This window comes from Talpa occidentalis, unplaced genomic scaffold (assembly GCF_014898055.3).
Source record: "Talpa occidentalis isolate TD23 unplaced genomic scaffold, MPIMG_talOcc4v2.1 talOcc4.12, whole genome shotgun sequence".
NCBI lineage: Eukaryota > Metazoa > Chordata > Mammalia > Eulipotyphla > Talpidae > Talpa > Talpa occidentalis.
Genome location: NW_023601212.1, coordinates 86,193,108 through 86,206,605, shown reverse-complemented (window position 1 = coordinate 86,206,605; position 13,498 = coordinate 86,193,108). Strand labels below are relative to the sequence as shown.

At 52.8% G+C, this 13,498-nt stretch overlaps 1 protein-coding gene and 1 long non-coding RNA gene across 2 annotated transcripts; one reads left to right on the top strand and one right to left on the bottom strand.

Moving 5' to 3' along the window:
- Nucleotides 1-838: 838 nt before the first annotated feature.
- On the bottom strand, nucleotides 839-4,818 carry LOC119240180 (uncharacterized). The gene is made up of 4 exons (XR_005124096.2): nucleotides 4,652-4,818; nucleotides 4,270-4,354; nucleotides 3,525-3,977; nucleotides 839-997 (listed from the first exon to the last, which is right to left on the bottom strand). It is a non-coding gene; the product is annotated as an uncharacterized LOC119240180 (long non-coding RNA).
- Nucleotides 4,819-5,657: 839 nt separating this feature from the next.
- CDIPT (CDP-diacylglycerol--inositol 3-phosphatidyltransferase) lies at nucleotides 5,658-10,134 on the top strand. Its single transcript, XM_037507271.2, has 6 exons — nucleotides 5,658-5,817; nucleotides 5,932-6,066; nucleotides 6,743-6,896; nucleotides 7,332-7,413; nucleotides 7,906-7,987; nucleotides 8,108-10,134. The coding sequence occupies exons 1-6, from the start codon at nucleotides 5,775-5,777 to the stop codon at nucleotides 8,251-8,253; spliced, it is 642 nt and encodes a 213-aa protein (XP_037363168.1). The 5' UTR covers nucleotides 5,658-5,774; the 3' UTR covers nucleotides 8,254-10,134.
- Nucleotides 10,135-13,498: the final 3,364 nt, after the last annotated feature.

Here is a 13,498-nt window from a genome sequence, read left to right as displayed (position 1 = left end):
TTTATAGCCTGTTGATCTAAAGTGTCTCCAAATTAACTGAATTTTGCGTAATTAAAATTTTTAAATTTAAATACAATTAAAATTTTAAAGAGACTTGAAAGGACACTGAAATCTCAAAAGGGGTTGAATTAAGGAGAATGTGAAGCCAACTGATCTCAGTAATTGCACAAGTCTGGGGGCATTTATTCCAGCCCAGATGTGGTGTTGAGCACTTGTGTGTAGTGTGTTCGTGACTCTCACCGAGACCCCATGAGACAGGGACAGTTGTTCCCCTTCTTCAGATAAGGAAATTGAGGCTTGGAGATGTGAACTGGCTCCTCAGAAGGTTCCAGTGAGTGGCCAGAGGAGCATTTAAATGCAAACTCCACAGGGCCCACTGCGCCATCTTCTGGCTAGGAAGAGGGGCAACATGTTCCCCCCAATGCAAGGTACAGAGGGGAGACCAGCACTGATGGCGGAGGTAGACGTTGCTCCTAAGAAGCATGGGTGGACCCTCTCAGGTGTCAAAGGCCTAGACCTTAGGGTGATGGAATCTGGATAAAAGGCTGGATTTGGATCCACAAGCTCACCTCTGCCAACAGACAGACAGATAACAACCTGAATTGAAACTATTCCAAGAATATGAAATATACCATTCCAATAATATGCCCACACACCTGGCAAATATAAAAGGAGGCTACCCCTCCCCCACGTCCCCATCCCAGAGAAACCACACCAGAGCATTGCCTGGATTGGGGAAAGGGGCAGGTCTCTCTCTATTACAGCCTTTGCTTTCTGGCCAGCTGAGGGTGCAGAGGTATGTGATGGGCCAGAACACTTTGGAGGCTCTAGGGATCATACTCAGGAGTCTTCTCCAAACCAAAGTGTTTAATGAGTTGTGGGAAAGGAACTTAAAGGCATGTTCAGAGGCACAGAATAGGGGGGAACATGAGACCCAGAGCAGCACCCAACAGGGTTGGGATCATCTTCCAGAAGTCAAACTGTTAGGCAGCGCTCCCTAGAAAAGAATAAGAGCTTATAACTCTGAGACCCAAGGCTCCTATCTTTCTATGCTTCCATCCTCCACCCGTCCATCCAATCCTAACCCCCCCATCTATGTGTCCACCACAGCCCACTTAGCTAGTCATCCATCCATCCAGTCACCATTTTCCTTCCACCCATCCGTGCACCTACCCGCTCACACGTCTCCCCATCATTCTGCATTCCATCTTTCCACTCATCTATCCATCTGCCCATCCATCAGTCCTTCCTCCACCCACCCGCTCATCTCTTTTCCATCAAATCACCCACCCCCGCCCCCAAGGAGAGACTCTATTTTGCTCACTTTCATCTTCCAGTCCTGAAGCCTACCATGTAGTAAGTACTTAATGAATGTTCGATGAATTTATCTAGTCACCCACTTACACCCCCCATCCACTCGTCCAACCACTCCCAACATTTCTGACCACCTACAATGCCCCCCAAGTCAGGTGGCAATTCAGAGATCTGTAGGCTTCTGTGTCCTTTCTTGAGGATGAAGGAAAAATCTCTTGGGATCATGTGAGACTAGAGGTGGGTGAGGGGAAGGCATTAGCTCATGGTGAAATCTTCACTCAAGTGCCATTTGGGAAAGAGAGGGAAAACACCCGACAAACAAATAGGAGCTTCCAAGGGCATCTTGTCCAAGGCTCCCCCATTTGACATGAAGGGAGAAGAAAGCAACTTGCACAAGGCTATCACGTTAATAGCAGATTAGCCATTAAAGCCCAGGGCTTTTCTGCTACTTCAAGCTACTTCCAACACCAAAGACCAACTGGGAGAGATCAAATGGCCCAAAGGCACTAGAAAGTAAGTTCCCAAAGACAAGAATAGTGGCTTTTTCTCAGCTGTATTTTACTTCTAGCTTTGGTCATGAACTTGAAGTAGCAGCCCCAGTTGGAGAAATGACTATCCCCAAAGCCGGGTAGGCCCGACACCTACTAGACCCTCAATAAACGCTGATGGTCAGTGCCTTCTCTCTCTTCTGCGTGAACCTTCTCTCTCTCTCTCTGGTAATCCATTACATGAAGCAGCTCTCAGAACTCCATTTCCAGAACCTTCTTTGTGCTTACTCTGCACAACCTCCCCCCTAACAGCAAGGCACCCCACCCCCCAGGAAGCGTCCAGGAAAAACACCCTTCAAGTGCCCACCTCCTCCTAGATCAGATCTCTATCACCAGCCCAGACCTCTCCAGTGAGTTCTGAAGCGGTACTTCCAACTGTTCATAGGGTATTTCCACCTGGGTTCCCAAAGGCATCTCAAACCCAACATATGTCCAAAGGCCTGCCAAGCTCCAGGGAGAATGAGAAGGCTGGCATGCCTGAGGGAGGCAGGGGCCAAGAGGAGCAGTGCTAGGCAATGAGGTCAGAGAGACAATGAGCTGGGGGAGGAGAGAGATCATGCAGGGCCTTGAAAGCCCATTGAAAGATTTGGGCTTCTATTATGAAATGGGGAACTATGTAGAGTTCTGAACAGAAGCATGACTTCATCAGACTGCTACCAAGAGAAGCCAGAGAGTCATCTGATTCTTCTTTCCCCTACCAGTTTGGATCAATTACCAGATTCAGTCTTCTCCCTGATCTTTATTTCTCCCATCTGCCCTCCTCTCAGCTCCACTATTACTCAATTTAGAACCCAATCCTCTAGCCCAGTCCCTTGAATTAATTCCTAACTGGTTCCCCAGCTCCAGCTCTCCCTTCTCAGTTCACTGCACACAATGACCTCCACCATCTAAAATTCCAACCTCCCTTGCTCAAAACTCTTCAATGGCTCCTTGCCTACAGGAAGATGCCTATGACTCTTAATAAGACTCACTAAGGTCTCTTGATTAGTCTCCGGCTACCTTGTGGGCACACACCAATTAAACTTCTCTGGTGGTACCCTTCCCTCTGCCCCGAACACACAGAGATATGCTCACACAGAGGTGAGACTCAGCTCTGTGAACTTTGGCTCATGAAAGTCCTACCACTTGGAATACCTCCACCAACTGCTTTTTTCCTAGAAAATTATTTCTTTGGGTGTGACCTCCAAGAAGCTCCATGATTTCTTTCATTCCTGTCCCAACTGAGGTGGGATAAGTGCTCTTCTCACTGTCCCCATTTCTAGAAGGGCACTAACTTATCCATGTTGTAACTGGCCATTTACTCAACTGACTCACACTGAACAGTACCATCCACTTCTGTGTCTAAGACCCTAAAACAGGGACTGTAAATGCTTGGTCAATACTAAGTGGTCTTGACATCCAAGAGCCTTGACATACCTTGTCACGAGGGGATGGCAGGAGGTATGTCTTGGTGTGGGTACGGTTTCTATTGGAGCTAGAGATGACTGAAGGAAAGGACGGGGCTGAGAACTCTGAATTCAAGGGTCAGAGAACATGATAGGACTATGTGGTTTTAAAATCCATCTACCCTGGTGGGGTGTTGTTCAAACTCTCTCTCTCTCCCCTATAGGCTCCTCATTGTTCTCTGAGGACAAAGGGCATCTCCTTTTAAGTCTCACTCACCGGGTGTCAGGGCCTTGATTCTCAGTGAAGAACATGGAAGTGGAGCCCTGATCAGAGAAGTGACTGTCCCCATAGACAGAGCTGTGGCTAGGGAGGAAGCATAGGGACCGAGGGACTCCTGCGCAGTGATGAGAAGTGGGTGTTGGGATAGCGGGCACTGTGTAGATCCTGGGGTTGACTGTGAGATGGGGGAGCCGAGCACAGATTCCTGAAGAGGCCAACTATGTTTCGAGGGGGTTAGAGTCTAGAACTACGAGTTGGGGTGGATCTTTGGAGGCAGTGGTCCTGAAGGGGCGAGTCACCGTGTCTGGATATCTGAGTCCCTTGGTCTTGTGTCTGTTTTTCCTTATTGGGCATAGGGTTCATATGGTAGCCAGCGACAAACAAGGCCTCATTGGTGAGTTCTGTGCTGATCCGAGTCAGGAATTCTTCCGAACGGGACAACGAAACCTTCTGGGAAAGAGAAGGCAGAGGGGCTCAGCCTGGGAGCTCTAACATGGGATTCCAGGGGCTGGGAGCTCCCAGGCTGGGGTTTGGGGTCTAAGGTGTCTGGGTTTTGAGATTAGGCCTAGAAGACCCTGGAATTTGATGGGGGACAGTCTATGGGAGCCTCATGGCCTAGGGCTGAGGGGCTATGGGTTAGGCTGAGGCTAGAGGCTCCAGGCTGGGGGTCTCAATGCCCTCAGCCTAATTACTCTCCACTTCAATACACTCCCCCCTTGTAGAAGTCCAGTCCAGGCCTCACCGAACATGCACCCAAGGAGGTTGTAGCTTGGGGTGGCCGGCTGTTCTTTTTCTCCTCATTCCTGGTAGATGCGGATGCCATCCCCCTGGGAAAATTTGGATCAGGTTTTGACTGAGAAACCTGTCCATTTCGCCCACATCCATCCCATCACCATTCCCGGAGCCCAGAGTTAAACGAGGTCTTTAGAAAACCATCCCATTATCTTACTTCACTCTCTGGGAATAAAAAAAAAAAAAAAGTTGACTCAAGTCTTCCTCTGGGAGCGAGTGGAGTGGAGACACCCGCTTCACCCAGAGGGCCCCTCTAGCCTCCTTCTCACCCAGGGCCCTCCCCAACCTGGGAAGCCACCTCCTGTTCCCCGCCCTGGCAGGTAGGTTGATACCTTGGGCTACTGGCAGGAGAGAAGATGGGTAGGTCTAAGAAGCCCAGATCATAGGTGGCGGGGGAATGGGGAGTTGGAAGTGGGGAGGAAGGCAGGAGAGAGGGGGGCCCCCCGGAGCGGCTGCGCTACCGTTGCTATAAAACCCTCTGTGTCTACCAGGTTCCACAATCCGGTTGCCAGGAGATCAGGGATTCTAGAACCCAGAGCGGGGCATTTTCCCCGCGTTCGCCCCTCAGACCTTCCCTCCAGCCCCGCCCCGGTCCTTCTAGGGGGCGGTGACCCCGGCGCGGAGGCTGAAGTAACTAGGGGAGATTACGTCGGGTGGCGCCTGCAATTCAACCCTCCCACCACCAGGGGCACGCGAGCCGCAGCCCCGCCCCGGGCCGCCCGCAGCCTCTCTAGCCGTCGCACGTAGCCTGGAGTCTGCGAGAGCAAAAGCGACCCGAGGGAGGGGCGGGGAGCTAAAATGTGGACTGTACTAAGTGACTTTATCTCTTGGGGAGGCAAAGGCTCAGGCGGGGGAAATATTTTCTGTTTACCTTTGTCTCCAGGTAACCACCATCGCCACAAAAAGGAAAGTGGAGGCATGCGTTAAGACTTCCTTCTCTTTTGCCCGCTCCTTTTCAGGTCCTTCCTTTGCTCGGAGGCGGTGATGCTTTGTCCCCCCCCTCTGCCCTTTGGTACGAGCCGAATGAAAGGGGCGGAGAGAGGAAAAGGAAAAGGAAGCTGGCAGGTCTTAAAGGGACCGTAGCCATTTTTTAAGCCTCTTTCCTTCCTCCAGTTTTGCAAGGACAGGCGCTGGAGATTAGGGTTCAGGGAGTCGAGCGCAGCTGGAGCAGCAGGAGCCGCAGCTGGAGGCCGGAGCGCCGGCTAGGCGGGCAGACGCGAGGGTCGGCCCGCAGGAAGGGCGCGGTGTGCGCGTCCCCCGCGCCCGGCGCACATCTGGGGCGGCCCCTGCTCGGGCGGGCTGCGAGCTGTAGCAGCTGGGACCGGCCCGGGGCAGCGGGGTCCTGCGCGCAGTTGGCGCGGCCGATGCGCAGGGCCGGAGGGTGAGAGCGCGGCGGGGCGTGGACTGCGCTGGCACCTCTAAGATCCGGCCCTGGGAGGCAGAGGGACCGCCGCGATGCCGGAGGAAAATATTTTCCTGTTCGTGCCTAACCTCATCGGTGAGTGCTGCCCGCGGCTCCGGGCCAAGCGGGAGGGCGAGGGCCGTGGAGAGGCTCACTGATCCATGCCTGTCTCTCTCTCCCCGCTCACGAACCCCCGTGTCCCATCCCAAGGTTATGCCCGGATTGTCTTCGCCATCATTTCTTTCTACTTCATGCCCTGCTGCCCCCTCACGGCCTCCTCCTTCTACTTGCTCAGCGGACTTCTGGACGCTTTCGATGGATATGCTGCTCGAGTCCTTAATCAAGGTGACAGACACCACCTCCTCTCAGCCAGCCTGGGGCCCATTAACCTTCTCCCCCTTTCTGCCTCCTCAGGGTGGGCAGGTACTAGTGGAAATCGGGTACCCATCTCCGTAGAAAGCAGAACAGAATGGCGGGGCTTTGTTGCAGAAGGGACTTAAGCTAGCTGTTGGGCCAACTGATCTGAAGGGTGTAGGGTAACGATCCTGGACGCTGCAGGCAGTGGCAGCGACTAGAGGTCTCTCTGAATAAAATGTCCTACAAGTTTAGAGGGGGGATGGGAAGGGAAGGGGTGTGGTTCCCGAAGGGTTGGCTACTCCATCTGTTCTTCAGACTTCCCCTTAGTCCTGGATTTCCTTATCTTGACGTGGACCCTTGGTTCTGGAATTGACTGTTACAGGGCAGCCCCAATACAAAACGGGTTGCCTGATGGTGGGTCCTCATCCACGGCTCAGGACAGCCTTTCCCCTAACAGTAGCAGTCACTATCTTAGTCTCTTCACGCTCCAGTGAGGCCTCATTTCCTGTCACAGTGACCCTGGCCTCACCCCAGCTGGCAGCCTCTTTTCCTTCCCAGTGGACAGTGGAAGTTCAGTCTTCTTGTAGACTACATCAGAGTGATGCAAATTTAGCACCTGCCACGGGTCCACCGCCCCTTCCCACTTAATAGTCTCCATTTTCAGGGACACGGTTTGGGGCCATGCTGGACATGCTGACAGACCGTTGCTCCACCATGTGTCTGCTCGTCAACTTGGCCCTGCTCTACCCTCGAGCCACCCTTCTCTTCCAGCTCAGCATGAGCCTGGATGTGGCCAGCCACTGGCTGCACCTCCACAGGTCTGCCTCGGCGGGGTCTGGGGGTGCTGATGCGGGAGAAGATGCTGCAGTGGGCAGGGGTGAGGCTCTGTGGGAGGGTATCTGGAATGGCTTCAGCCTTCTCCGCTTTAGCTCTGCTTTGTTGTAGGACCCTGGGCAAATCCTTTTTGAGTGTTTCAATCCTGTTTACAGTTGTATCAAGCCATCTCTAAAGCCGTCTGGCTGAATACTGGAAGAGTATAAATAGAGAATAGCTTGGGGCTTTTGAAGGTGTCATGTGACTCCTTCTCTGCCCCCAACTAGGTCATTGTGGCTTTGGGTACATGGTCTTCAGCTGGGCCACAGTTTCTCCTCTTTACTGCTCAGTGCCTCCTTTGTGGGCGTTGGTAGGAGTATTAGGTGGGCATTAGTGGTAATGGACACTAATGGCTTCCCCTCCCCTGTTTATTTTTCAAGCTCTGTGGTTCGAGGCAGTGAGAGTCACAAGATGATCGACCTGTCTGGAAACCCAGTGCTCCGCATCTACTACACCTCCAGAGTGAGCATTTCCTGCCCCTCCCTTATTTGCTCAGTTTATGCCATTTCCGGGCTCAGCCTGGTCCCAAGGGTGGAGCGGCCTATGATTTGAGGCTTGTAAGAGAATAGACTCAGTGGGGAGGGCTAATGTGAAGCTTCTGGCAGCAAGTGGAAAAGAGGCAGGCCCCGCTAGGCCCAGGGAGGGAGAAAGTGGGTCTGCAAAGCCAGCTCTCAAAAGCCTCAGGCTGTGACAAGGAATGCGGACTTTATTCTGGGAGCAAAGGCAGCCTCTGAATGCATCTTTGAAGTGATAAGTAATAGCGTGACCATTGCTCTCTCCTCCCACCCTTTCTCCACACCCACAACACACCCCTAATGGCCCAGTACAGTTGCTTCCTGCTGCCTGTCCTCAGAGGGTTCTGGCCCCCTGTCCCTTGGGGGTGAAGGGTGTTGTGTGTGGGGAGGGGGCATTGCCCACCTTCTTGCTTAAGTGGACATTTTGCTGGTTGTGCAGCCTGCTCTCTTTACCCTGTGTGCCGGGAACGAGCTCTTCTACTGCCTCCTCTACTTGTTCAATTTCTCCGAGGGACCTTTAGGTAAGTGGTGAGGGGTTGGGTGGGAGCATGGGGTGTTCTGGCCAGGCTGGGGGAGGAAGGCCGCAGACCCTGGCTCCTGCATCCCATTTTTCTATGTCCGTCCCTGCTCTCTTCCCACAGTTGGTTCCGTGGGTCTTTTCCGAATGGGCCTCTGGATCACCGCACCCATTGCCTTGCTCAAGTCCCTCATCAGCGTCATCCACCTGATCACAGCCGCCCGCAACATGGCTGCCCTGGATGCAGCAGATCGTTCCAGGAAGAAGTGATCCTGGAACCTCCAGCCCCTGGTGTCCTACCTGCCCTGGGAGTCTGGCTTAGCCACGTGGCTCCCTTCTCCCTCTGGGAGTTCCCAGGCCCACATCTTCCTACTGTGTTGTCCAGCCTGCTGGGAAGGGGTCAGCCTCTTCCGTGATGTCATGTTCTCCGTGATCCTGCGGACTGGTCCCACCCTGTGATCCCCGAGGACCTGGACTTAAGATCAGGAAGGATACTCAGGTGGCCCCGCCCATGCGAGCAGTGCTCCCAGGGTGCCAGGAGGCCTGAGGACTGGGCATTGTCTCTCCGCTGGCTCAATCTTGGGGTCTGGTTTGGCCCAAGACTTTAAGACCCTTGGGAAAGGGAGGTAGGGTGGGGCCAGGTTTCCCAAAAGGAGGGGACCTCTGTCCCTGGCCAGAGGAAGCCTAGGTGCCATACCTTGGAGAGAAGGGGCTGTGTAGATCCTTCCGCATTGCCATCTCCTGTCTGTCTTGGCACAATAAAACCTGGGCTTCACTCTTTTGCACTTGGTTTCCTTTGAGAAACTCTTGGACCAGGGCCTAGGTGAAGGGGAGCTTGGAGAAAAGGAAGATCCATCTGGATACTTTTTCCCCTTTGTACTGACTGGCTCCTTCCCATCATCCCACAGAGAGAGGCCTCTCTGCTACCAAGCTCATGCCATGTCCTCTTGGCCACCTGCTTTATTTTCTATTCGACCCTGTCACTGGCTGTCCACGTGTATTCATATATCTGATATTTTCTGTCCACACAAGACTGTAAGTTTCACCAAGGCACAGACGTTTCTCATTCCTTCTCTAGCCCTACAATGAAGAGTAATCTTAACCTGGCATAGAGTAGCTGCTTAATAAATATTCACAAATAGATCAATTCGTTTCTCAGAGTGCAGTCCTTAGACCCCTGTAGCATGTTTCTTAAAATTCAGCTTCTTGGCTGCTGTGCCAGACCTGTCACCCTGTGTGGATCAGCTCAGAAATGTGCAGTCTTAATAGATTCCAGGTGATCGATCTCTCCCCATTGAGAATGGATGTCCATTCTTAAAATCGTCGGAACTCCGCTATACCAAATACCCCTATAGGGAACACCCCTATAAACATCACTCTGGGCTTCTGTCCCTAACAACCCTACCATTTGAGTTTTCTCTGTCTGACACCAGCATTCTTTTTAAAACTATCTTGGGCCTGCCATATGCCAGATTCCATGCTGAGCCTTCATGGCAGATGTTACTCATTTTATCCTCATCATAGCTTAGCCAGGAGGCCCTCATGTCAGGAAAAGCTGCACATTGGGCCACTCCTATGCCAGTCCCCGGGGGACTCTGGTCACCAGGGCTACGGCTTCCCAGCCCTCTTGAAGGTTATGGGGCAGGAATGGGAGGTGCTTGTTGGGAAGATGGAAGCAGAAAGTGCTGTGGCACTGCACTTAGGTTTTGGTGAAGGAGTGGGTATTTTAGGTAGGCAGCTGGAAGAGATGGAGCGGGCAGAGGAGAGGATTGATTCTCAGCCCAGGGAGCGGGGGAGGCCAGAGAGTACCCTAGGCATTTTCAGAAATGAAAATAGAAATAGATCGATGTGGCTGGAACATTCTGTGCTGGAGAGCTGGTGAGATGAGGCAGAAGCTGCTAGGATGGATGAGTCCTGTGGGATGTTTGGCCTTTGTCCTGAGAGCCACTCAGAGCCACCAAAGAAATCTTTTCAAAATAATAGGTGAAATATTCACATGGTAAAAAAAATTTCAGTTGTACACATTATAAAAAGATGGCAAAGTCTCTTGTCACCTCCAGGTCACAGTTCTCCCCAGAGGCAACCAGCGCTGCTCATTGCTTATGTGTCTGTCAAAATAAATTCTTCAGGGCTATGCATATATATATTTCAGCATTCTAAGTTTCATTTTGTATATGTGCTGATCTGCTAACATAAGCTACCACTTTTTTGGGGGGGTGTTACCTCATTTCACCTCACACTGACATTCTACTGTGTACTAAATAATGTGACAGTCCCCTTACAGCAAGCATCTTCCAGAGCGGAAATCGAGGTCCTGAGAGCAGGCCAACCTGACTGGCTTGGCTCCAGGTGGTAAAGCCTTAATGTTTTCCAGACACACCAGTCCACATCAGCACCTTCTTAATGGTGGCGTGGAATTCCATTATTTACTTTATTAGGTCCTACCTCCGCGAACCATGCTGAGTAAATCACTGGGCCCTTTTCTGGGGCTCATTTGGAGGGTAAACTTTGAAGGGCGGGGACAAACTTGGACTTGAAAACTGACTCAAAGCTGAATCACCCCTCCCACAGCAAGCTACCACCCCATACACACCTATGCTGGGGATGCCCTCCCAGCTTCTCCAGGGCATTTTCCTTCCTGTCACCTCTCTGTCCCTCATGAATCAGCTCTCCCCTCCGGCGAATGAGCCCTCCTGGCCACTCACTTGAGCCCCTCAACCCTGACTGACTCCTTGGCTCCCATCGTTCACAGTAATATCAGGAGTCTTTAACTGATGTAAGTCCAGCTCCAGGTGATCTAAATAAAGAAGGGCTGAAGAGGTGGAGCGACTTCCCCTCAAGGAGACTGACGGAGCCTGCTGGCCTGGTGTGGCCTGGAGGTCAGCCTGGTGCCTTTCGTCGGACTTCAGGTAGGAAAGTCTGGGCTGAACTGGGTTCTGGAATCTGTTTGATCAGGTAATACGCTGTTGTCACGCTCTAGGTTGCTGTGGTCTGAATGTTTGTGTCCCTGCAAACTTCTTGTGTTGAAACCCAATCAATGCTCAGTGTGATGGTATTTGGAGGAGGGGCCTTTCGGGTCAGAGCGCTCATGAAGGGGATTATGTCCTTACAAAAGAGACTCCATGGGACTCTCTTCCCCCTTCCTTCAAGTGAGGGCACCCTAGGAAGCTGCTGGCTATGAACCAGGAAGGGGGTCCTCACCAGAACGCCATGCTGATGCCTTGATCTCGGGCTCTCAGCCTCTGGACCTGGGAGAAATAAATTTTGTTGTTTATCAGCTTCCCAGCCTTTTGTTACAACAGCCCCAGTGGACTGCAGCGTGCACAGTACTAACTTTCTGGCCCTCAGCTCTGCTTTTAGACTGAATGAGTAACCACCTTGCAAGGCTTTCCATCTGTTTGCCCCACTTAGTGGGCTTCAGCGGCAGCTCGGGTAGCAGAGGTGGGGAATGTGTGTATGTGTCAGGCTATTCCCTCAGGAGTGTCTCCCCAGGTCTCAGGCTGAGTCAAGGTAACCCTCATTGCTGCAACAAAACTCAAGTCCCAGAGTGAGTCAAGAATCTTAGAAGTTGATATCTAATGCCTGGGGAGTCCTAACCAGGCGCTCCGGATTGGAGGGAGATGCTCTTGGGCTCTCCTGGGCTGGCGGCTTCACAGTCTTCCACACGTGGCTGCTTGAGGGCCCGCATGCCTGCGGCTCCAGGCAGAGGTGGTGTGCCTGGAGGACAGCACAAGGCTGCTTTTTGTGGGAAGGTGGAGAATTGGCACCTGCTTCCCTCACATTCATTGGTCACGGGAGCCACGTGTACCTGCAGGGGAGTCTGGGACATGGATTAGTGTGCCTAGGAGCAAGAGCAAATGGATTTCCGGTGCCTTACTATGCTGAATGTGACTTTGCTTTCTAAAGACCCAGGTTTTTCACATACACGAGGTCTTTAAGCCAATGACTTCATCTGGTATTCAACCCAATCAAACCAAATTCAAACCACTTGCTCCAGTGCTAAGACAGTCAGGCTGTGTGGAACTTCATTAGAAATCACACTGCTCTGCTCTGTATTTTCTGGGCAATTGTGTCTGGGAACTGACAATCTGGCCCTGGTGTGATCTGGAATTCACTGGAAGGTGTGCCTTCCTCTCTCTGAGGTGCGTCTCCCCTCCGTGTATTCGGCACCAGGCTGTCCTCACACTTATGATTTAAAGAGCAGCTTCCCTTGACTCTGTACTGGCTGTGCAACCTTGGGAGATCTGCGCAGGATGGACTAGATTATGGGGGCTAATCCTCAACCCCCCTCCCCAGTTACTACGGCAAATGTTTATTTCTCGCGTGTGCTGCGTGTCTGTTGTGGGCCAGCTGTGTCTCTGCTGCCTGCCTTTCCTGCCCGAGACCCAGGCTGATCCAGCAGCCTCCCTCTGAGGGATTGCTGGTCAGTACAGGCTGGGGAGGAGAGGTGGTGCTCTCCCCTTGCATTTCATGGACACTTGCAAGTCTGATGGCCTTCGGAGGCCCACACGGAGACACCGAGTCTCGCTGGAAAGAGTGAAGCCAGTGGTAGGGAATGTAGCTGAGCAAGAGGGCAAGGCCCAGAGCAGCCCACGATTTATTTATTTTATTTATTTTTTTTGTGGGACCCTCACCAGTGGCCGGGGATCGAACTGGCGTGGCAGAGGCTGCGGGCAGCCTCACAACCCAGCACTCAACCGCTGCGCCACCAGGGGAGGCCTGCAGCCCACGATTTAAAGGCGAGTGCAGGAAACCAAGTTGGCCACGGAAACTAAGGGGCCACCTGCTTTCTGCGCTGCAGAAAGGTGGAGTCCACGGGACCCCGTGTGGAGCAGGGGCCTCGGAGGAGGGGGCCTCCTGTGGAGAAAGGCAAGGCCGAGGCTGAGCTGGGGGCCTGAGTCCCGGTCTATCTCCAGCAATGTGGTGGCGGATTAGAGTCATTTCCCTGAAGCCAGGCATGGAGATGGGAGCTAATTGGAGCGCCCTGAGGAGATAATGAGAGTGAGGAAACAAATGTGGCTGGGAAGGGAAAATAGCGAGCGGGAACGCGGGTCAACGGGAGGGCTCAGGCTCACTTGCTGGGTTTATCTGGGAGCCAGTGGAGCATGTCTCGACACTAGTGACAGCCCAGACAGGCGCGGGAAGAAATTACCAGAGCAGGGGCAAAGATGTTGGGGGTAGGAGTGGCCGGGGGGCTGGAGGCCGGGCCCAGGGCCATAGGGGCAGAGCTGGCTCTGTGGGAAGCATCCTGAGTGGGAACAGCAGGGAGGGCTGAGGCCAGATGCTGCCGTGTTAGATTTGCTGCTGGGAAGGAGAGGGGCTTCCTGCCCAATTTGCTTCTGTTTTCTCAAAGAGGTGAGAGAAAGTGGGCAGCCCTGTGGGGGGAGAGAAGAGGGGTGAGAAGTTGTTCAGCAGGGGATTTCTTGAAAGCTAGAGAAGCTCAGTGAGAGGTCTTAGGTCTTCCTTGAAATTCGTTGCCATGAAGTGTGATCAGCCCGCATGCGGGGAGGGGGGT

Excerpts from the sequence above, each read along its gene's own strand:
- CDIPT (XM_037507271.2), top strand. The coding sequence starts at position 5,775 with ATGCCGGAGGAAAATATTTTCCTGTTCGTGCCTAACCTCATCG. Across the intron at positions 6,897-7,331 it reads CACTGGCTGCACCTCCACAG|CTCTGTGGTTCGAGGCAGTG; the intron begins GTCTGCCTCGGC and ends TTATTTTTCAAG. Across the intron at positions 7,988-8,107 it reads TTTCTCCGAGGGACCTTTAG|TTGGTTCCGTGGGTCTTTTC; the intron begins GTAAGTGGTGAG and ends CTCTTCCCACAG.